At 45.7% G+C, this 23,519-nt stretch overlaps 1 protein-coding gene across 1 annotated transcript in view; it reads right to left on the bottom strand.

The window, feature by feature from the left end:
• Positions 1-23,519, bottom strand: part of TRIO (trio Rho guanine nucleotide exchange factor) — a 237,590-nt gene that overhangs the window by 72,823 nt on the left and 141,248 nt on the right. Inside the window, exon 32 of the mRNA XM_011951774.1 lies at positions 16,252-16,475. Coding sequence (XP_011807164.1) covers positions 16,252-16,475 — 224 coding nt within the window. The remainder of the gene's footprint in view (positions 1-16,251; positions 16,476-23,519) is intronic.

Genomic DNA, 23,519 nt, shown 5'->3' on the forward strand with positions numbered 1-23,519 from the left:
TTGAAAGGTGATGACATCAGATTTGGGAGGGGCCAGGGGGGGAATGATACAGTTTGGCTGTGTCCCCACCCAAATCTCATCTTGAATTCCCACGTGTTGTGAGAGGGAACTGGTGGGAAGTAATTGTCTCTCGCTTTGCCTGCTGCCATCCAAGTAAGATGTGACTTATTTCTCCTTGCCTTCCATCAAGATTGTGAGGCTTCCACAGTCACATGGAACTGTAAGTCCAATAAACCTCTTTCTTTTATAAATTGCCCAGTCTCAGCAGCATGAAAACAGATGAATACAAGAAGAGATGGAGATGGGGGCAGGGGAGGATGGAGGAGGAGAAACAGAAAATACAGATGTTTACGTATGCATGGGTTGGTACACACACGTATCTGCTAAGAGGGCCTCAATCCAAGGCAACACACAGCAACAAGCATATGTAGCACCCAAACCTTAGTTTCTAAGACCATTCTCCAATAAAAGGGACCAGGAGGGCTTCTTGGAGAAACGGCAGACTCCAGGGCTGTGGCAGGGAAAATACAAGATGAGCCTGGAACATCCTATAGTGCCAGAAGGTAAAGGGGGGCTCTAAAACAAGATGGGAACACGTCCGAAGTTCACAGACAGGGCTCCTGAAAGGCACAGCTGGAACAATCTAAGACGAAAACAATGACAGCACTGGGTTAGGATCCGCACAATAAGTATCCAGTACTCCAACTGATATAAAGAAAGAATGGAATAAATAAAAAATGAGGCGGAGGGACACCTCTTAGAGAAGAATTCCAACTGATAAATTCAGAAGGAATGCGGAAAACATGAAATACCATTAGGCGAGCACTACAGTGCTGCAGGCGAGAACTACTGAGGGATGCCAAAATTAGAGGGTAAAGGTAGGATGAGAAACAGAGTATTTGCACAGTTCAAAAATATTTCCCCACAAGGTATTTATCAATCAGAAAGAGAAAAACAGTAACTTTACAGTGGGGGAAATGCTGCAGATGCTGCTGAGACAGTGAGGTGAAAGGGGGTCCCTGGAAACACTCCAACCAGCCTGCACGCTGGGGTGGAGCCTTGGGAATTCTGTACCCTTTGCAGCGGGGAGCAGCCCGGCTTCTCCTCTTCCTGTGTGGAACCTGGGATTCAAACTGTGGGTGCTCTAGCAGGGAGTCTGGCCTCTTGGAGGATCCTTGTTTCCCCCCGTTTTTTCCCCTTTTCACCCAATAAAACCCTGCTTTACTCAGCCTTGAAACCATCTGCGAGCCTAAATTTTCGTGGCCATGGGACGGATGAGGACCCCGTCTTTAGCTGAACTAAGGAAAAGTCCTCGGACGCTACTTTAGCCAGGTGACCAAGGTCCACACACCGGCAGGGAGACGTCTCAGGATACCCCATGCCCCTGACGTGATGCACGGAGAAGGGCACAATAGCGTCAATGCTGTTCTTGCCCAAAATGCATGAGCTAAATTTAAGAGAAAACATTGCTTTATTTACTATTAGATAAACTCAAATTGGGAAGCATCTTATGAAAGGACCAGTATGCCTTAAAATTGTCAAGGTCATGAAGAAGAAAAAAGACTGAGGAGTTACTACAGATTGGAGGAAATTATTAGGTTGGTGCAAAAAGTAATTGTGCCTTTTGTCATCGAAATGGCAAAAACTGCAATTACTTTTGCATCAACCTAAATAAATACAATGTGGATTCTAAATTGGGTATTAAGCCAGAAAGAGGACATGAAAGCAAAATCCAAGAGAAGGCCCAGGGCTTAGTTAAGAGCATGCCCTGATTTTCATCACCGTATGTGAGATGTTACTATTGGGGGAGCTGGGTACAGGGTGTATAGAAATTCTCTGAACTATTTTTGTCACTTTTCTGTAGGTCCAAAATTATTTCATAATAGTTTAAAAAAATAAAAACTGAGTGTTGTGTTATTTAAATGCAAATAGCTAAAGAAACTGAGAGTATGAAAAAGTTACCAGAAAAAAGTAGGTAAAGTCAGAGAAGATCTTTGTGGAAAAAGAAACATATCAGACAAATTAAAGATCTGTGAATAAACGGGTTTATGATTATTGAAAAAAATGTACTGAAGGAACACAATACAAAATATATTTTTTCCACATACTTTTGTGGGGCAAAAGCATGAACAAAAATTACAATAGTCAATCTTATTTTTGTGAAAACAAAAGTATTTTTATTTAGATTAGTTGAAAAGCAGCTTTTATGGTCATGATCAAAGTTAATGCCCATGAAATTTACTTTTTATGTAGCCTTCTCTTGTAATAATTATTTCTCAAATATTTAAAAGTTGGACTTCAATATTCAAGTGTTTGTTATTAATCTGCTCATAAAAAATGAGACAGGTCATTTTTGCCAAAAGGAGTCTAAAACAAAAGCAGTAAAAAGGATCAACAAACAAACGGTGCTTTAAAAATGAAGACTAGAAATACACTTAAGCCTAAAATTAAGATGAGCCAAAGGACCTGAAGTCTTTCTGTTGAAATTATGATGCTTTTTGAAGAGTAAACATATATTTATAATTAAGCAATTAATATAGAATGAAAAGATCCTCAAAAGCAAAAGACTAGATATATAAAACATTAGCTGAATTCTGAGATTAGATCTCGAAGCATGTAATGATTAGGAATATTATAATTTCCTCTATTAGAAGTGTTTTCTGAGACTTGATTAATACTGATAAAATTTCAGTATTCTACCTCGAAGTCAGTCCTCAAACCTCAATTATTAAAAGCAGCACACAGCTCTGCAGCTGAGGATGCTCGGCCTCTGAAATGCCATATCATTTTTTTAAAGTAGCAATGCTGGACTGTTTTCCTTTTGCCACCTCCCCGGCCCTCGTTTTCTTCCCCATGCGTTTCCGCTCTGCACAATATGTCCACAGTGCTGGCTTCAAGCACAGCTGCACCGCCAGGATGGAGTCTCTCAGGTTCCATGCACAAAGATACTCCTGTTCAGAGGAAGTTTTCTCCGGTTTCTTTACCCCATAGATAATACCTCCTGCTCTGGAGGGAAAGGGATGACGAAACCCCTGCTTCTTAGGGCTCCATTCAGCACAGGAGTTCCTGCTGCTTTCTAGCACAGTTGCCAATCCACAAAAGCACCTTTATGGAGACATTCAAACTCTTCATGTAGGTGCCAAGAATTCGATAGGCTCCTTTTCATTGCTTTATTTACTATCTTTTCACAAACGATGTGAGTTTTTCTCTTTCTTTAACAAAACAAACATTCAAATACTCCTTTTTTACATTTCACTTTAACTATGTGACATTCTCGTTTGCACCAGCATTGTGGATTATTTGCAGAACTGCAATACAATGTGGTAACCTCGCAAATCGTGTTTCTCAAAAAAGTAACAAAAACAACAGTGCTCAAAAAATTAAGAGCCATGTAGCTAACCCTTGACTGCCAATATGTGCTTCTGATGTCCCAATTCTGTTAAACTTCAGAGAATGAGAGATATAGGGCGCAAATTCACAAGGTTGACGGCGGTGGGGAGCTGACAGGAAGCTGAATTCTTTAGCTCCTTTAAGGAAGCATGAAGGAGAACAAGCAGCTGATTTTGATTTAGGGAAGGGGGGCAGAACAACAGTTTGGGGCAAAAATCTTTTACTCCTGGATGCAAACTGATAAAGAAAACATGGCTTTTCCTTCGTGATTGCTTTTTCCACTTATTCACTCGTACATAACATGCTCATTGTGAGTGAAGTTCTGTAATTAGGGGAGGAGGAAGAGGAGAAATTTGGCCCCCAAAGATGAAAAAAAAGATTGATGAAAAAAAGATTTCCATTAAGATGACTTCTCTGGGCAGTGGAATGCATTTGGAATTATTAGATCATAATTCAAACTGGAAAACTGGAACTTGATCCTTTTCATAGAGAGGAATTGTTGGAGGGCCCATAGCCTCTCACGAATGGGCAAAGCCAGAGTGCAGCAAACTTAAGACACCAGGTTCTAGAATCAGCTCTTCCATAAACGATGTCTAGCCTTGGGCAACTGAGTTTGTCTCTATAGGCTCCAGCTTCCTCCCTGCACCAAAGGTTTCTTCCAACGTGCATGGACAGCAGTGGGTACAGTGCCTAAGAACTTGAACTCTCAAGTCTGACTGCTGTTTTGAAATTCTCACTTTACATCCCGTGCTATGTTTGGTTATGTGATTTTTCTATGCTTCCTTTTCTTACCCTAAAATGGGGATGATAATGGTGTATGTCTACGTTGTCATGAGGGTATCTTAAGGGTGGAACGTAGAGAACAGGGCTGTGGCTGGCAAAGACAAGTTCTCACCCCGTGCTCTCTGTTACTACTGTTAATTTCTTAAGGCTCCAATGGCCCCCTTGCTATGGGCTGAAGTGCGTCCCCCTAAAATCCATGTTGAAGTTCAAATCCCCAGTACCTCAGAATGTGACTGTATTTGGAAACAAGGTCTTTTAAGGAGGTGATTAAATTAAAATGAGGCTCTCAGGGTGGGTGCTGATCCAACCTGACTGGTGTTCTTACAGAAAAGGAAATGGGGAGACAGACAGCTATACAGAGAATCGGCAAGAGGGTGGCCATCTGCAAGCCAAGGACAGAGGCCCCAGAGGAAGCCAACCCTACTGACTCCTTCTAGACTTCTGGCTTGCAGAACTGGGAGAGAATAAATGTCTGTTGTTTAATCCCCCAGGCTCTGGGATTTTGCTATGGCAGCCAGCAGATGAATACACCCTTCTCCCCCTTCTGTTAATAAACTGCTCCACGATCCAGGACTGAAATGATCTAAATGTTTTTAAGACAGTAGGAAACAAATCTATATCTAAGAAGAGAACTTTAATATTCTTCCCTTCTAGCATTCAATTCTACAGACTCATGAAAAGGGGTGGGGAAGAGAACAGATGCAACTGAACACACAGGGCTTCATTTCTCGACAAAAATAATAAAGAATTCCAGAGCCGCCATGCAATGCAGCCAAGGCAAATGAGCCTGTTTACTGTCCTCTCGAATGTTTGAAAGGACCTTCAAATAACAAACACCTTGGGGGCCCAGTCCTACATTTGGCTAGAAAGGTTCGGGAAGATGATGCCTCCCTGAGTAGTCTGCGATGTGGAATGACCAACTGTGTGAAGTCTGAGGTGTTCCAGCCACTGTTGGTCAGACCACGATGAAGCAGGGCAGACCCTGAACACATCTCAGAAGCCCCAGGCAGCCAGCCCAGCGTGAGCCACACGGAATCCCAGGAAGGGGCGTGCGGACGCTCTCCTGGGAGAGGCGGTCACGGGGGCAAGAGCTCAAAGGGTGGCCTCCTGCCCCCATGCCCTTTTCTGTCCCCTTCAAAACTCTTCCACAGTGTCAGGAAGGAAGGAAGTTAGATTTGGGAGAGCTTTAAAAACGGTCTTATTCAAAATTCAGGCCAGGCGCAGTGGCTCACGCCTGTAATCCCAGCACTTTGGGAGGCCGAGGCAGGCGGATCACCTGAGGTCAGGAGTTCGAGACCTGCCTGACCAACACAGTGAAACTCCGCCTCTATTAAAAATATAAAAGTTAGTCGGGTGTGGTGGTGGGTGCCTGAGGTCCCAGCTACTCGGGAGGCTGAGGCAGGAGAATCCCTTGAACTGGGGAGGCGGAGGTTGCAGTGAGCCAAGATCACGCCACTGCACTCCAGCCTGGGTGACAGAGCAAGACTCTGTCTCAAAAAATAAATAAACAAAATAAAATAAAACAAAATTCACTGTGAAATGTTTGTGGTAAGAAACTGAATCCTTCAGAAAGAGTGGAGATTATACGGAGACTCCAAGGCCCGTTAGGAGAGCCATCAACAGCCCAGCGTTGTGAATGTATCTCTCGCAACTGCATAGCTTGGATTCATGAAGAACTTTGCAAGGATGAAAGGCATACGGGGCACCACGAAAGCTATTTTAAACACATACTGAGGGAAGAGAAGTTACTTGCTCTTTGGAAATCACTGCCATTTATTTTCTATGTGGAGAATCTCAAATAAAAGTGCAAAAATGTTGATGAAAGATTATGTACATAAATATTTCATTGCATGCTCTTGTAATTCTGTGGGAAAACATCCATCCGAACCTCACCTTCCAGACAGGTCACACAGAGACTCAAGCTTTAATTTATAGGAATGTATTTAAAGTCGCCCATTCAAAAAGGCCAATTTATTTATTTATTTACTTTGCTATTTGGGTAAAAAATTAGAAAAAAAAAACAAACCACACAAATATCATTACATGCAAAGTTTTACTGTGATTTTTTTCCCCCATAAATGCATTTAACCCACCAATTCTACGAAGTCTATCTTCCAGACACACCTGTCCATGGACCAAATGATAGTCATGCGAGGGTATCCCCCGCAGCGCTGTTTATAGCAGTGAACAGGCTGGTCCCAGCCCGATGTCCCTGCACAGCACACGAGTTAATCACTAAGGCACAAACACACGTGAAGTACTGCACATTGAAAAAAAATGAAGCAGGTCTCTAGGTACTGGAATGGGGTCAAGGGATAACAGCCAGGGGCAAAATATGCCACCTCTCATGTCAGGAAAAGGAGGGAGAAATGCATATCTATTCACTTATTTACATATGCCTAACAAACATTGGAAGCACAAGCTAGAGATGAATAAAAATGGTTATCTGTACTTGGCACGTGGGGTTGTGGGAACAAAACTTCTCAGTTTATATCGCTTCATGTCTTGTTTTCTGAACCATGTAAAATATCTAAACATAACTTGTAAGTCTTAAAATTTTTCTCTTATTTAGAAAAAAGTTCTCAATGTGGGTGGGGTGTCTGAAATTGTATGTAGAAGTTCTGTGCCTATGTGCATTTTCTGGAATAGGTACCAGAGCTCCCCTAAGATTTGTTCAGGGACACATGACAAAGACTTCCAAGGCCTGCTGCTTCTAAATTAGCCAGAATAATTTAAGGCATTTTCCCTTCTCTTTGCATTTTCAGCTCAGCTGTCAGGATCTGTAAAACGTTCCGTGTATGGGAAAGTCAGCCCAAGGAGTACAATATAATCACAGAATCTCATCTCACGCTTCTCTGAACAGAGAAAGGAACATAAGGCAAGAGCCAAGCCACACTCGGGTCTGTTCAGCACACACTTCTCCGTCAGTGCCTGGCTGCTGTGTTATCAGGTGTCCTCAGAGCCATGAGCTGCTAAACACTATCAGGAAACAAGCTGAGACCCACCCTGCAGAATTATATGATTGCTTCCCTCCAGAACCACCATTTATTCATTTTCAAGACACTTAATGAAAAACAGCAAGCTGGACTTTTAAACCATCTCTTACCCAACAGATCATCCTCTGTAATTTTTCACAGCTTCTGCAAATGCTCACTAGAGTGAACAAATTTAAAAGGGAACCCCGTTTGTGTAGTAAGTAGCAAAGTCTGATGCCTACGAAATGTCAGAACAGAGGCAGTAAAGGAAGTCCAGGGTCCAGAGAGTGAGAGGCAGGAGAGGACGCAGCGGCCCGGTACCTGTGCGGCCCTGGTTGGCCCATGAGTCACCCCCGCGGGGCCTGTCTCATTTCTCCCAGGAGCTCCTCGCTGATTTTACTGCTTTCCCTAAACACTAGGTCATGGCCATTTAAAGCAAGTGTGGGAAGACCATTTCTCATTGTTTATGACTGTGGTATATATATAATTTTGTGATGATCTAATATGGATAGTGTCAACACCTGCTCGTGGATTTTTCCTGTTTTAATAAACACTTTAATGTAAAGTTGGAACATGAAAATACCTCAAACATAAAGCACTCAACAGAGTAATGGCCCGCTTGTGTGGCTCCGTAATTATATGCTACATAGAAAACGCTCCTTAATCACAGGTCTCAGATTGATCTCTCAGTCTTGGCTGCACAGTGCTTAGGAAAGGGACAGCGTCTTTGTTTGAAAATTCTTGGTGTAACTCCGTGTTCTTTGGTCTTTCTTCCCACAGGAATTGACATTAGCAGCTGTTCAAACAGAATACAACTGCTCTTTTCCAAGCTAATTTAAAAAAAATGTATATAGATTTCTCAGTATATGTATTTTTAAGAATGTGTGGGCAGATACGGGTTTGAAATGCCTAGGCATTAGTGTGCTTGGGGTGTGTTTCTGATAACAGTGGCAATGTGGCATGAAGCAAATGTCTAAATATACCTGAATCACGATATATTTGACTAAACTTTTTAATGTCACTAAACTCTTCTTAATACCCTACATTTTTGGAAAAGTTACTAGGTCACCGAAATGTTAGAAGCAGTTTCAGTCTCATATGACTGGGGAGACTCAGATTCACCTTTGGGGCAGATCATTTCCTGACCTGGGGAAGACCACATTTGGGATGAACAAATTTAAACCAAGTCCTCTGAAAAACACCTGGAGAAATGCTAGAGGCCTCAGAAGGATGAGCTCTGTGTTTGGTCGCAGAGGCTTCTGTGAAGGTAGAGAAGAACCTCGGTCTCTGCAAAGCTGGAGTTTTTGGGTGGTGAGGCAACAGGGACTTTCTCTGCTCATTGTGTGGCTGGCTCTTGTGTTGGTGGCTGTAGGTGTCTGTGGCATGAATCCAACTCAAGTCAGAGCAGGCACCAAAAAGGCACCCAGGTCCGGCTTTTGTGGCTCAGCCTGGACTGTCCACGGGTCATTTCAGACTACGTGACTCCCACCAAAGAATTGGCTGACATGGGATACCTCCATCCTGACGTGACTGCCCAGGTGAGAATCCAGGACAAGACCACAGCCCTGTGGGTAGAGGTGAGGCTCCCCTCCAAGGAGGGCATCCCTCTGTCAACTGCCCTGGGTGGGCCAGTGAAGGGCTTCTCTGTCCTGGCACCTTGGAAAGTGGTTGGAGGGGTGAGGTCGTCTCTGGTTACTGGTTGTATTTTGAGCAGGGAAACGGCACTGGCGTACCCCCGTGCTGGGGGTGGCTGGGAGTGCAAGCAGTGAGGCCTGGGCTGGGAGTTCCTGAGAGTGGACACACCTGGCAACCTGGAGTCTTCTCTTCCATCATCTGCAAACTCTGTGAAAGTCTTGTCACCTCGTCTCATCTGTGCCATGGGGGGTGAAGGGGACATGTGAACTCAGGGGACAGACCGGCCTCCTCTGATCTGCACAGGGTAAAGGACGGTGGTGGGGCCACTGGCCAACAGGCTAAGCCATGACCCCTCCAGGCCAGATGTTTAGATGAGGGGCTGTAAGAAAGTGGCAGGGTGAGGAGGCAGTCCTGGAGGGAGGACAACAGGGGCACACAGGCACTGTCATTTGGGAGTTGATGGAAACACACCCTGGCTTTGCAGTCACACTGTGCTTACCCTAGTGTTCACCCGTTAGAATGTGACGCAGATGAAGCTCCCAACCTCCAGGCATCCAGCCTGGCACATTCATTCATTCATTCATTCATTCATTCAAAAAAGTGACAAGTGATTCTGAGGAGTAACCCCGGTAAAAAAGCTGTGTGCATTTCTAGGAACTCTGAGTAATAGTCCCAGCAAATAAATAAATCTATATAAAGTGTATACCTTTAAAGTTACAAAGCAAACAAAAAACTCCCAGAACTCAACAACAGGATTACAAATGAACTGCACTCACTTCCCCACGATTGTGCCCATGCTGAGAGTCTCCCGCTGAGCAGTTCTGCCATGTTTACAGGGCTCAGTGCAAAGCTCTCCCTGCAACCCTCCGCTCCCATCTCCTCTGCTTCTCCCTGGCTCTCTCGGTGCCGGCCATCTGCGAAGACTCGCTGCTTTCTCTACCGAGCCTACTGTTTAAAACACCTGTGTTGTCTGCAGTTCCTCTATCCCATTTTTAAGTTCAACAGTCTCATTCCTGTCACAATCTGTTTAAGGTGCTTTCAGTGAGTTCCTGGACAGTTTCTTGTGGGTCTTCAGTGTTCCTTGGAGTTCATCTAACTGGACTTTTTCAGCTGCCCTGATGGGAGCCTCTGTGTGGAAATAGTTGCTAACTAGACCAAGATTTATTCTGTTCTCTCCTCCCCTCCATGGACTCACTGAATACATTTACTTTTTTCATGAGGATTTTGTATTTGTATTTGATGAGATGGGAACTGTTAGGTAGGGGTGAGTGAGTGGGAAAAAAAGCCCCTTTGTTACCTGACGCACGGCTCCAAGAGGGGATGGCGTATAGGGGTGCACGTGTGTGCACGTGTGTGTTTGTGTGTACATGTGCATGCATGAGACAAAAGGTCTTGTTGGACATGTGAGGAAGCTGGATTTTATTCTCTAACCAATAGAAAGTCGCCGAAGAAATTTAAGCAAGAGAGTATGGTAACATTTATGTTTTAGGTGAAACAAAAAAGGGCAAGAAGTGAGGTTGGGCGATCAGGTGGTAAGAGTAATGGTGGAAATGAAAAGAGAAGATACTTGAAATATATTATTGAGATAAAGTTAACAAAATTGAGTGGGCAGCCTCAAAAAATTAAAAATAGAATTACCATATGTCTTAGTCCATTCCTGCTGCTATAATAAAATACCTTCAACTGGATAACTTAAAAAACACAGAAATTTATTGCTGACAGTTTTTGAGGCTGGGAAGTCCAAGATCCAGGCACTGGCAGAGTTAGTATTTGAAGAGGGCCTGCTTCTCAAAGATGGTGCTTTCTGTGCCCTCACGTGGCGGAAGGACAAAAGGGCTCCCTGGGACTCTTTTGTAAGGGTAGTAATCCCATTCTCAAGGGCTCTGCCCTCATGACCTAATTGCCACTCAACAGCCCACCTCTTAATACCACCACTTTGGGGGTTAGATTTCAACACATGGATTTTGGAAGGACGCAAACATTCAGACAACAGTACCGTATGATCCATCAGTTGCATTTCTGGGTATACACCCAGAAGGGCTGAAAGGAGGGGCTTGACGAGATTACTTGTACACCCATGTTCATAGCAGCGCTATTCACAAGAGTCAAAAGGCAGAAGCAACCCGAGTGCCCATCAGCAGATGAATGTTGAACTCAATGTGGCATCTGCATATGAGGGGATGCTATTCAGCCTTAAAAAGAAAGGAAGTTCTGACACAGGTCAGAACATGGAATCTTCTACAAGAAATAAACCAGTCCCAAAAGGACAAGACTACATGACTTTCTACTCACACGAGGCACCTACAACAGTCAAACTCATGGAGACAGAAAGGAAAGGGGCAGTGCCAGGGGCTGGGAGGAGAGAGCGGAGGGTTTTGTTCAATGGGCACAGAGGTTCAGTTCTGTAAGGTGGAAGAAGAGTTCTAGAGGTGAATGGTAATGACGGCTGCACAACAGTGTGAAGGTCCTTAATGCCACTGATCTGTAGATTTAAGAATGGTTAAGCCGATACATTTTGTTATGTGGAGTTTACCAGTTTCTAAAACATGTGGCGGGCAGTGGAGAGACCCTCATGTGTGTTGGCCATGTTCTCGGGTGAACAAGTGGGGAGATGGTGGGAGAGGGAATCTGAATACTTTAGATTTGAAAAAGTTGCTAAGACACTCACGTGGAGAAGCAAACTATTCAAGTGGACAAGAAAACCCTTGGGAGACAGCATGGAGAGAAGCACGGAGAGCTTGGAGAAAAGCAGGGTGGACCCAAAGAAAAGTCAACATTTCGGATAGTTTAGAATGAAAATATGTCTCTTTCTCATTTTTAACTTGAGTTAGAGAAAATGCCCCATTTTATTAATAGCAATCATGTATCACTACACTTACGAAAGACAGTCCCCGAATCTTCTCTTCACTACTTGCAGCCAGTCTGGTCAAGCCTGAGAGCTGATTCTGCTAGTGCCCGCTGGAGTTGTGGTAAACTATGGGGGACTGTTTTTGGCGCAGATTTTACCATAGTAAAATGTAGCATCCTGAGTTAAAGCCCCTGGGTTTAGAGGCTCAAGTCACCCACAAGCAAAAGGTTTTATTTCTCATGGTTTTTTTCCCCTTAATTTTCTCATTCACTGCAGATGACTCATACTCTGAACTTCTTCGAAATAAAATGCAGGTACTGAACCATACTTTTTCTCTATCCAAAGGAGAAAAAGCTTTAAAATTGTGAATGACTTTTAGAGTGGTAAAGGCTAATTTTTGTAAGTGGGTGTTTTCTTCTAGACATATTTGAAAGCACGAGCAAAAAGGCCACCTGTCATCACATTATGGGTTGGTGTAAGGAAACGGCAGTTTTGAATCGGCCTTTGCTCATAAAGCCTTCTAAGAAATCTGAACTCAGAATGTCAGAGCTGGCAAGGCCCTGAGAGGCCACCTGCACCCGCCCTGTCTCAGGCCTCCCAACAGGAAGCCCGCGCCTGCAAGCTCACCACTCACTCCTCCCTTGCCAACAAAAGGTCACTTCTTAAAGCCCACTTCATTTTATTTATGTACTTTTTAGAGATGAGGTCTCACTCTGTTGTCCAGGCTGGAGTGCAGTGATTTGATCATAGCTCACTGTAGCCTCAAACTCCTGGTTAAAGCCTTATTTTAGCAAAAAAACAATTCCATGGAGGCTGAGAGGGGCCTTCCAGATTCAACTTCGCATGGCAAGGGCTCTGGGCAGCGGCAGTGCAGGACACAGGCCATGGGGTGGTTTTCCAGATGTCTTGAGTGAGAAGTGTGACGGAAGGCCCTCCCCAGGCCAGGGTACGAACTCCTGTCCCACCCTCAAAACACTATCAGTCAAAAAGACTCCTGCTGGGCACTCCAGAAATGCATCCGACAGAGCGTGAGAGATGCTCGTTTGCCCAGGTTCACGACAAGACTATTCTGCTCTTTCCTGGCTACTTTTCCTTCCGATTGCACTGGAGCTAAATCCCTAGGACCATTGTGTAGGGTGACTCTTGGTTGGGAAGAAAGGGAAAAGGTGAAAAAAGCAGGGCAGCGGAGGGCAAAGAGGATGTTTTGAACTGGTCTCATTGGAAATATACACATTCTTGATATTTCTCTTTACTTCCTGTGACCAAGACTGTCAATAAATAGGTACGAGTGACAAGTTTTACAAGTTGAGACAATGCAAAGGGAAGAGAACTTGGATTTACTGAGTCATCAACAATGGTGACACGACACCAATTTCAACAGTGAGCCCACATGCTACATGCTCGAGTGGAAGAGAGTGAAGGGAGCTGAGTGGGCCTCAGCCGGGAATGCACCGGAGACTCGCTGGAGGCACAGACACAACCTCCAGACCTAGGCCCCAGCCCCAGAGCCTCTGAGGTAACGGCAGACAGCATAAACGACAAACAGAAATAAGACTGCTGGAGCACACAAGGGTTTGTTGAACCCTTATTCAATCCTGCTATGCCCGGCGTCTGTTTAATTCATGACCAAGATGCTGAGATGGAGGAAGGATGGCCAGAGCAAGAGCAGAAGGAGCCATCAGACACGAAGGCTAGCTGGCCCAAAGGACGCCGGGACATGCGAGCTTCCAAAGCAAGCTTTGTCCACAAAACAGAAGGCATTTTTTAAAGAGACGGGGTCTCGCTATGATACCCAGGCTGGTTTTGAAATGCTGGCCTCAAGCAATCCTCCCACCTCAGCCTCTTGAGTAGCTGTGATGACAGGTGTGTGCCACCACACCTGGCCACAAGATAGCATTTCTCAGTGGAATGATGTTCACAGCAGAGTCCTGTTTCAGACACAAAATTATCTCCTTGAAAAACAAATTGTGTAATTAAATTTCTTGTTCATTTAAAATAAGCTGTATTTTTATCCTCTCCCAAATCATTTTAAGGATATATAGCTGATAAAAGAAATCTGGTCTTCATAAATTCCATGAATTCTCAGTGTCCAACAGACTTCCAAGTCTAGCCCAGCTTCAAAATCACCACGTGAACCTGAGCACTGCTCATCATGAGTTCCGGACCCTTGTTGGCTGATCTGAGTAATTAAGACTCATTAGCTTACTATTCTCAAGCAAATAGATAGTCACTTGACCTTAATAGGCATGTTTTTTACATTCGAGGTAAAAATGTAAAAGTTGGATCAGGGTGTTATGAAAAAATGACTGAGGCACTAAGGCTGAGAAAATGTAGAGAAACTAGAACTGAATGAAGGTGCTCTTTCCTCCCGCCTGAAAGGTCAGAGCAGTAAAAGTCAGAGACATGTAGGAAACTAACTTTAATAGCAAGTGACAAGAGGCAAATCTGTAAAGCCAGTTCCATACTGTCCCTGAGTTCTGAAGCGAGGGTGAGGCAAGGCAGCCTGAACATCTGATCCTGGAGGGGGTCTCACCCAGCTGCCAGAATGACGCACGCCATGGTGTGCAGAGAGGGGCCATGTTTAACTCACTCGCTGCATATCCTTCAAGTCTGAACAGCTCTTATACTGAAAAGAGGCTCAAAAGGATAGAGTGGATGGGCAAAAGCATGTGGATGGCTGGCATGGACAGGCTGGCACATGCCAATGTCTTTCCGGTCGCGGGGGCAGCACCCCTCTTCACACACAGGGCATGAGAAGGGGGAGGACTGTGGGGCTGAGCAGAGGCAAGCCTGGGTCTCTGCTTCTCAGGGGGCAGAGGCCTCCTGCTCCTGCAGTTCCTATGTCTTTTGTTGGATTCCACGTCTAAATTCTTATCCCTTATTGCCTGACTTTTTGATGATGGCCTCTGTCTCCTAAGATTCTGGCCAAGCTGCCTGGTTTCCTGGATGTGGATATGGTCAGGACCTCACCCATGTCCTACTGCTTCCTACCACCCTTGTGGTTGAAGACGCCCTCCATTTCCATGTTACTTCTGACCCACATCTGCTGTCTATTGCTGTGCAGTTCCTAACACTGCAAGGGAACAAACATTCTTTTTTTTTTTTGAGATGGAGTCTTGCTCTGTTGCCCAGGCTGGAGTGCAATAGCACGATCTCTGCTCCCTGCAACCTCTGCCTCCTGGGTCCAAGCGATTCTCCTGCCTCAGCCTCCCGAGTAGCTGGGATTACAGGTGTCTGCCACCACGCCTGGCTAATTTTTTGTATTTTTTGTAGAGACGGGATTTCACCGTGTCAGTCAGGCTAGTCCGAACTTCTGACCTCAGGTAATCCACCTGCCTCAGCTTCCCAAAGTGCTGGGATTACAGGCGTGAGTCACCGCGCCTGGCCGGGAACAAACCATCTTATGAGTTTCCTTGCATTACAGGAAATAAATAAATGAATAAACAAATAAATAAGGGAAATAAGAAAAAAAATGGATACAGTTGTGAGCCCCTAACCACTAGCTGGCGTAAGTTCACAGCAGGTCTTGCTCATTAAGAAACACCTTCTTGGTAAACATGGGGCTAAGAGGGTTTGTGAGGGGCAGAGAGTCACTTTCCAGGTACAAGAATGTCAGAGAGTATCATAGAGAAAAACAAAATGGTACCATTCAAAAACCCAACCTCCACTAGAAGTTTTCTGGACAAAGCCAAGTGTGATGAAGGCTTAGTTCTTTCGCCTTGGCTAGCCTGCAACTGTGAACACCAGGAAGTAAGGAACATACCACAGGAAAGGCACATGCAGAAGAAATCTTTCAGAACAAGTGTTATTTGAGGCATGCTTAAGTTCACCAGGGCTCCTCTGCAGAACAGACTAATTTCAGGAAGAGTTGTGCTTTATTTTCAACTCAAATTCAAGGACTTATATTGACGCAACTTTAGAAACATTCTGGCAACAGGCTAAAAGCCAGCATGGCTCAGATCGCTAAACGCAAAGCCTCCACGAGGCGAAGCCCACCGCTGTTCCAAAAGCACGGGCAGCATCAGCAGACATGGAAGTGGACACCTTTGGCTTTTGGCCAAAGTCTGAAAATCCTCTGCCCTTCTCTTCGGATTTCTGGAGAAACAACAGCTTAATTCTTCCTGTTTCTTACCGAGGTAACAGTAAACTCACATTTAGGCCCTGGGAAATCCGGAACATGGCTTGGCCTATAATTAATCAGGGGAGCTGATTAGTAGCTGTTTTCTCGTGCAGCTTCATTAGCTCCCCGGAATGACTAACCCTCTGGAGCCAGGGGATGGCCTCCAAGAGGTGTCATGACACACAGAAGAAGGTAACTGGAATGTTCCGAAATCAGTGTTCTTCTCTAAACTGATGTTGTATCTCACTACACCACCCTGGAAGTGAGGAGATCACTCATTATTTCTGAATCATGGGTGAAATCCTCATTTCCTCTTCAGGTGCTGATGGAATGGAAATGCCCAGAGAGTCAGTGACCACGTGCTGAAGGCACAGCTGACAAGGAAGCTCATGAACATTGACAGGAGCAGAGGCGCGGAGACAGAGGCCTTCAGGGCCACTTCCAGTAGGCGTCTGCCACCCATGCCCTGCCGACTCCTACCTTTGTGGTTGAAGATGCCCTCCATTTCCATGCTACTTCTGGAGTGGGCGATGCACAGTGAGCCACAGGGGACCAGGCCTTCTGCCGCTGGGGAGCGGTCAGTGGTCCGCACCAGACACCAGTCAGGCTTGTCATGCGGCCGCTCCAGAACTTCCACAGTCTGGCCCCGTCGGATGGTCAGCTCGTTGCTGTTGCAAGCAGTGAAGTCGTGGATCACCACTGTCAGCTCACAGCCACCAGAGAGCTGGGGGGAACAGAGGAAGAGAGCACAGGTCAGCCAGTGTGAGCCATGGTGCCGTCAGGCACAGCTGGGAACTCCCGTGAGGTGGGTGGAGAGCCTCCCCTGCTCTGGAGTGCGCTGAGTGCTCCGAGGCTGTGTGATCACTGTGCTCCCCAGATGAAAATACGATTTTTCATAAGAGCTTCCAAATTTCTTGAACCTTAGACATTCTATTTCCTTCCTCACAAAGTGGTATTATACATATACTCATTTTTTAACTTACGGCAAACTAAAAGAAATTCTGCTTGAAGGCTATTTGGGGGATTATCATGAAATACGGTGATAAAGTGAGATAAAGTTCTGTTCCAAATTTCTGTTCCGACCCAGTGTTGGGTGTTCCATGCTTTGGAGTATGCGGGCTCTTTAAGCATCCCTTGGGTCAAGAACGAGGCAGCTACAAGAAGGGGACTGTACAGGCAATGTGCTACGACCCTGAAACCACAGCAAAGCATGCCTGCCTGTCTTCAGAATCCTTCAAGCGCCCCCTCCTGCTTGTCCAGGGCTCCCCTTGGTGTGACTCCCGAGGCCCTGGGGTCTGTCCTCGGATTCCTTCTAGGCTCCCCTACTCCAGGCCTCAACACACAGCACGCACCACAGGCTCTGCAGACATTGGCTCGTTTCCCAGAGGTCCTGGATTTTCTGGCCTTTGGTTCCTCCAGCCTGATGTTCCCTCCCCTTCTTCTCTCCTTTTACCATGCTCACTCCCATCTACGCCTACTGAAACTCTTCCGGTCCTTAGAGGCTCATCCATAAACTCTCTAACGACACATACCCCATGGCCTCTGCCGGTAAAACAAGTGCATGGTCTTCTCATGACTGTCTGCTTCAGAGGGCCTGAGCCTTGTGTTCCCTCAGACTGTAAACTCCATGGGGACAGGGCTCATGTGCTCACTAACATCCCTCCTACCTAAGAATCTCTTCGGTTTTTCCTACATGAGAATCCCGAGAGCAGCTCCCGGTCTCTGGACTGTTCCAGGTTCTGTCTTTGCTGTTTCTCCACTGTCCCCCTGCGTGGGCTCTTCAACCACACCCTCAAGCTGACTCCTCCCACGCTCGCGTCCCAAGCGCAGATGGCTTCCGGTCCCTGCTGAGCAACTGGATGCTTCCCTGTCCCCCCAATGCAGAGTCTAGGACATGACTCGTGATGCCCTCCCACTCCCTAACTCTTTTTCTTCTGGTATTGCCTTTTGGGTAACAGTATCACCATCAAGTCACTCAAGCTGAAAAAACCCCACTCTCTTCCCTCCAAATGCTGTGGAGCAGACGTTGGGCGGCTGTCCGATCACTTCCTTTCTCCGCACTCCCATACCAATCACTTCACTGGATCCCACAGGGCTCCTGAGCGGCCTCCCTGACGGACTCCAGGTTCTCCTTCCAAGCCATCTAAACACTGCTGGCCGGAGACCTTCTAAAAACACATCATCCTCTTATGCAAAACTCTCACACACAAAGGCCTTAGCACAGAAGCAAAAGCCCCCCAGCGGCCAGAAGCACCTCCTTCTTCCTCCTGAGGGGTCCTGCCTGTAAGTGGCCCATACCATCCCTTTTGCTGAAAGCCCCCATGTCCTCTCTATTCTAAGCTCCCCACTGGCTCCGAGAGGTCCTCTCGTGCCTGTCCTCCATGGCACCTCAATTCTGAAGTGAGCCATGCCTGGAGTTACACATGTGTGTGTCTGCCCTCATCACCAGAAGCAGGCTCACCTCACTCTTCTGTGAACTTTCCATTTCTGGACTGGGAGGGCGGAGATGGGGCTGGGCACAGTCACCCTGAGTCCCCCAGTGCCAATGGTGGTAGGCATGTGGCTTAGAGAAGCTGTTAGGAGTGGGACTCCTCCTCAGCCTGCCTCGCATCCAGCTAGCGTTCAAATATTTGTGAAATGAAAAAGAAAAGACACATGGCTCTAAAAATGAAGGCACTGCATTTGAAGACCCGAAGCGAAGCCTGGATTTTCCTCACTGGCTTCAGGAGCTCACTCTGCCTGTGCTTACCCTGCAGCCGCTCAGCTCTCCTCTGTTGCCTCCTGCTAAAGGGCAGTAGCCCAGACAAACCACAGGCACACAAGAGTGTGCTGCGGGCTATGGGGCCGGCTGTGGGAGTGGGAGAAGGTGAGGAGTGAATGGCCCAGCCTCCTGCTGGGAAACATTCCACTGGGCACAAGCCCACACCCAGAGACCCAGGAGTCTGCATCCTCCGACGGCTCACACTCGTGCTGTGTTCTGGGGCCGCCCCCTTGTGCTGAGGACCTCTGGGAGCCTCTGCCACGCTCTGTGCTGTTGATTACCCTCCTGTTGTAGGAGGCTATCTTTTTTAAGAGAAAGTTCAGATATTCAGAATAAGAAACACATGTCCACTACACAACCACAAAGATCAAAACCAAACCAAGCTCTCCCATCATGAAGCACAGTATCGACAAAGTGAATCAGCTTTGCGAGGCCACAAGGAAAGTTTTCATAAAACCCCTTCTCAATCTTACAAGCTTCTCCGTGGAAAACCCATGCTAAATTTTACAGCTCTCTGAACAATCAAAGATGCTAATGTTAAAAGCTCAAAGGTAGAGGCCCAGCCTGGAAAAGAACTTTCCTTGCAGAACCACACTCATGGAGTGGTTAGTCCTGTGACTTACAGCTGGGGTGCTTCCTGTTCCAGGAACACAGGACCGGTCTGCAGGCCCCGAAGGAGGGTCCAGATTGCCATGGTCCCTTGGACCTGCCCTTCCCAGGCCTCTGGGTCTGGCTAGAGCTCCCCAGTGATGCCACCTGCCGCTTCACTGAGTGCATGTGAGAAGCTCCCAGCAGAAACCCACTGGGCTTCCCTGACATTCTTCCAGCAGCCCCCTCCCAGACGCTGGGAAGTGCACTGTCTCATCACCTGCCCTCTGGCTGCCTCATTCTCCAGAGTCTTATTAATTTTCCAGACGGCTCAAAGCCATGGGCTGCGGGTGGGGGAAGGGTGGGAAGGGGAGAGAGGGGCTGCCCAGGAAGGAGGATTAAGCTAGACTTTATTTCTGGCACTGATTTCTTAGGCCCTTAAAGAGTAATCAAAAACTATTGGAAACATCTGTGTACTTGACAGGCCATAAGAAATAAAAATCAAGCATGTTCTGCCAAAGAATCATATACAGAGTTAAAATTCCTTTTTAAAGGCTTTTGAGAACTTGTTCAGAAAATCCAACAACAGAACAATATTTCAAACGGCACTACAATTATTTTAAAAATCTTCCTATCTCCCAGTAAATCAAGTGGCTTTACCCAAAAAGAGAGGACCCACACCACTAAGGGGAGGATTAAATGGCTGTTTTCCAGCCCGGAGAAGAGCTGTCCTGTGGATGTGCCTCAATGCTCACATTTCAGTATTTTTAACTTCTTGCTACAAAACATCTTTGAAACCAGGTTTGCTAATTTAAAAAAAAAAAAAAAAACTTTTTTGTGTACAAAGGACTTGTAATAACTATTTTGAGGAAGCAATGCAAATCGTCACTGCTTTTTAAGAAAAATTAAACTCCAAACTAGAAAACATTCGGCCCCTATCTTGTATGTTACGTCTGTTGGAGGTCTTGGCTTTCAGAGAATTTCTACCCCCAGTTGAAAGACTTACCATTTTATTTATCTAGTTTAAAAATTTCCTTCTCTTTCTAACCTTATTCTGTGCGAGTTCTCACAGTATCTTCGTTGCTTCTATATATTTAATGGGTTTCTATCATGGGCTCCCACCACATGCATTGAATTTAGGATTGCAATTTGTGAAAATCTCACTTTCCATGACTCACATTAACACTTGTGAGATTCATATCAGAAGACAGATTTTTTTAAAAACCTTCCAACTTTTCACTATTAAAAAAATGAATGTGGTGACTAACAAGCATGACAACAAAACAGCCTTAACTGGACCAGGGGCCAGGGACCCACCACCGATGGGCCTCCTCCAAAGACTACACCATGTCCCTCTTTAGGCCCAGACATATGGACAATTAGCAAAATCAAATCGGTTCCTTTCCTGAATTCTTTCCAGAATGGCTGAAAATAAACAACTTACTGTATTTCACCCGAGAGAATGAAATACTCATCTCTGGTTGCAAGCATGTGAACCTTCAACAATTATCACACAGAACAGAGAGAACTCTACTTTTCATGTTTTCCAAAGAAACCATGTCATATCATCGTCCTGCACGAACGCAGTTAATGGCTGTAACTAATAAGAGCCATGGCGGGGACTTCACACTGCGAGCTGTCACGTCTTCCTTTGCTGCTCAGAACACCCCCGCCCTGGACACTACAATAAGGCCTGTATGGCTCAGGAACATACGGCTCTCGACAGACAGCGGCAACACCTGGTCTGAATCACCAAGCTCCGCGATGAGTTCTGGGGCAAGCTCTGTCTGAGGAAGAGGGGCTCTCTAGGACCATGTGGTGGGTGATGCAGTCTTCGCTGCAAACAATTCTACTTCAAGAACAAGAGTCTAATGTGGTAAAGATCAATTGCAAGTGGGTTCTGACCAATTTTCTGAGAGCAATTCAAAAGCAAAAGGGGAATGTAGCCTAATAAAAGCCATTTTCCCCTAAAGAACAAAGTGTATTAACTCCCGTGAACCGTCACATCCTACAGCCCACTAGAGTTCAGTCATTCAGAAACCTCACAAAAGGGTCTTGCGGTTCCATGAAGGTTTCACACAGAGTAGGCCAAAAAATGATTACTTGGTTAGAGGGAATTAGAGAGTACAGTGCTATTACTAGCAATGGTTACAAAAAAGGGCAACTATAGGCAGCCAGAACAATTTCCGTAATAAATGCTATTATGCCCCAGGCTCTCACCCACCCAAGCTTCTCCACAGGGCAACTTCACAGAGACTGGGGCTGATCAGCAGCCGTTCTAACGTGAACAACAGGCCCTCCGTGCTCACGCCAACGCCAAAGCCGCTTTACATAAGGCCAAATTCCAAGGAGAAGCGTTCACGAAAACCTGCCACTTAAGTAGTTTAAAAGAGGAGGACTATTGTGATAGGCTCTGATACGTTAGGGGCACAGAAAGAAACCTGTGAGGACCTAAAAATGGTTGAGACAGTAAACTTTATATTGCATTTTTTTAACCACAATTAAAATAAACAAAAAAAAAAATTTCGTGAGAAAAAACGTTTTCAAAACCAGCAGCTTACCATACTCAACACCGTACCTGGAAAAGAATGAGTGAGGACAGTGTTTGAGGATGCCAGTGCCTCCACTGTCTACTCACCTGCTCACACACTGCTTTTCTGATGTGAAAATTGATCTTGGAAGACTTGAGTGTGTTATGTTACATACATGCATTGGAATGAAATAGTGGATAAAAAAAGGCTGCATTTAAAAGATACAACTAAAAAGGTTAGGCAAATCAGAGACAGGTCAGCTCCCATGCATTAGGCTTCAAGGGTTCACAGAAGCTCACCTGGACCAACATTGTATTCTTGCTTTTAGCATATGCCAATGAGAAATGCCAGAGGTGCTGTGCAGGCCCTACAGGCGGCCCCGTGGCGTGCCAGGTAAATGCTTTTTGGCTATGAAGTGGAGAAGGGAACGAGCGTGGGGAAGAAGCGAACGGTTGAAAAACACCTGCCTCACTTAGTGTACTCCCCTAGGCTCTGGGAAGCAAGAAATTTCTTAGGACAATTTAACCCAAGAAACCTGTCGGCCGTATTTCCTGAGTGACCAAAGCAATTTTTTATTCAGGAAACTTAACTTGAAATACCTCTTTTTGTCTTTCATGGAGGGACAGTGATCTGAGATCTAACATTAACTAGCTGACCTCAACCAGCTAATGTTAACCAGCTGACTGGGCCCTCGCTAGGAACAGCAACCAAAATAAATACCTGCTTTGGGTCTGAATCATAACTTTATCACTGTCTCCAACTGTAGCTTTGATCCTGTTGTGTAAAATTCACATTAGAAGCACTTTTCAGCGCTCTACTATTTTACAAACACTTCACTGGTAACATTTCGAACCAAACTTTAAACAAAATCTGTCTTTTCTTAGAACTGAGGCTTTCTACTTCTGCCTGGGGGAGTCTGCTTTTCTGATTGGGTAAGTGAAATGATCAAAGACGACATTCAGTTTGTGGTTTTATGTGAGAACTTAAAAAACTCATCTAAAAAATACTACAAAAAGCCACATCACCTAGAAAACCAGAAAACAAAGATGAGTAAAAGCAGGAAGCAGACGTCACACGGAACCTGTCACTTAGAGCTCGCCAGGGGAGTGGGGCTCTGTCTCCTTCATTCATTCTTGTGTGCTGAACACCTATCATGGGGATGGCACAGAGTGGGTGGCCAATACATATCCGAGCATAAATGAACCCGCCCTTTGCGTATGAGGTCACTGTACACGCATGCAGCTAGGATGAATGATGAACAGCTGGAAAGGTGCTTTACGCAAGACTCTCCCACTTCTGCAGTAACTGTGCCCATTCCACACACAGAATTTTGCAGCTGAACCACCACAATTCATCAGGCCAGGCACTGAAGTACAGCATTTCATTCTTAAGACAGCTTCCAGTTCCTAACAAGTACAATACAATCAACAGCTAAGGCCACTGTAGCCCCACGAGTGTGCAGATGAAGGAAGGGGAGGCTGAAATGGACAGTAACCTGCAACAGTAGCAATGCTGGCCAACAGCCCGAGTGAGGCAGGATGAAGTCATCTGTATAATGGAGACGCAGAAACTGAATATTTATTCAGTGCTTAGAACATGCTAGTCACTGATCTAAATACATTATACATGAGCAGTACTATCATCCTCATTTACAGATGAGGAAACTGAGGCTCAGAGAGGTGAGGTGACTTGCTCAAGACCACCAGCTGCTGAGGCAGCGGCCAGAGGTTTGCTGGCGGGTACATCCTCGCTTTTGATTGCCTGCTCTTAGGTGTGTTGTACATGCTATGCCACTGCCATGTACACTCTGAGCAGAAGAAAGTCAATTGCGGCTGGGAGTGCTCTTTATAAAGGATGTTAAAACCAGCACCATCCTGTGGAAAAGGCT

The sequence above is a fragment of the Colobus angolensis genome, unplaced genomic scaffold, assembly GCF_000951035.1.
Source record: "Colobus angolensis palliatus isolate OR3802 unplaced genomic scaffold, Cang.pa_1.0 Scaffold327, whole genome shotgun sequence".
NCBI lineage: Eukaryota > Metazoa > Chordata > Mammalia > Primates > Cercopithecidae > Colobus > Colobus angolensis.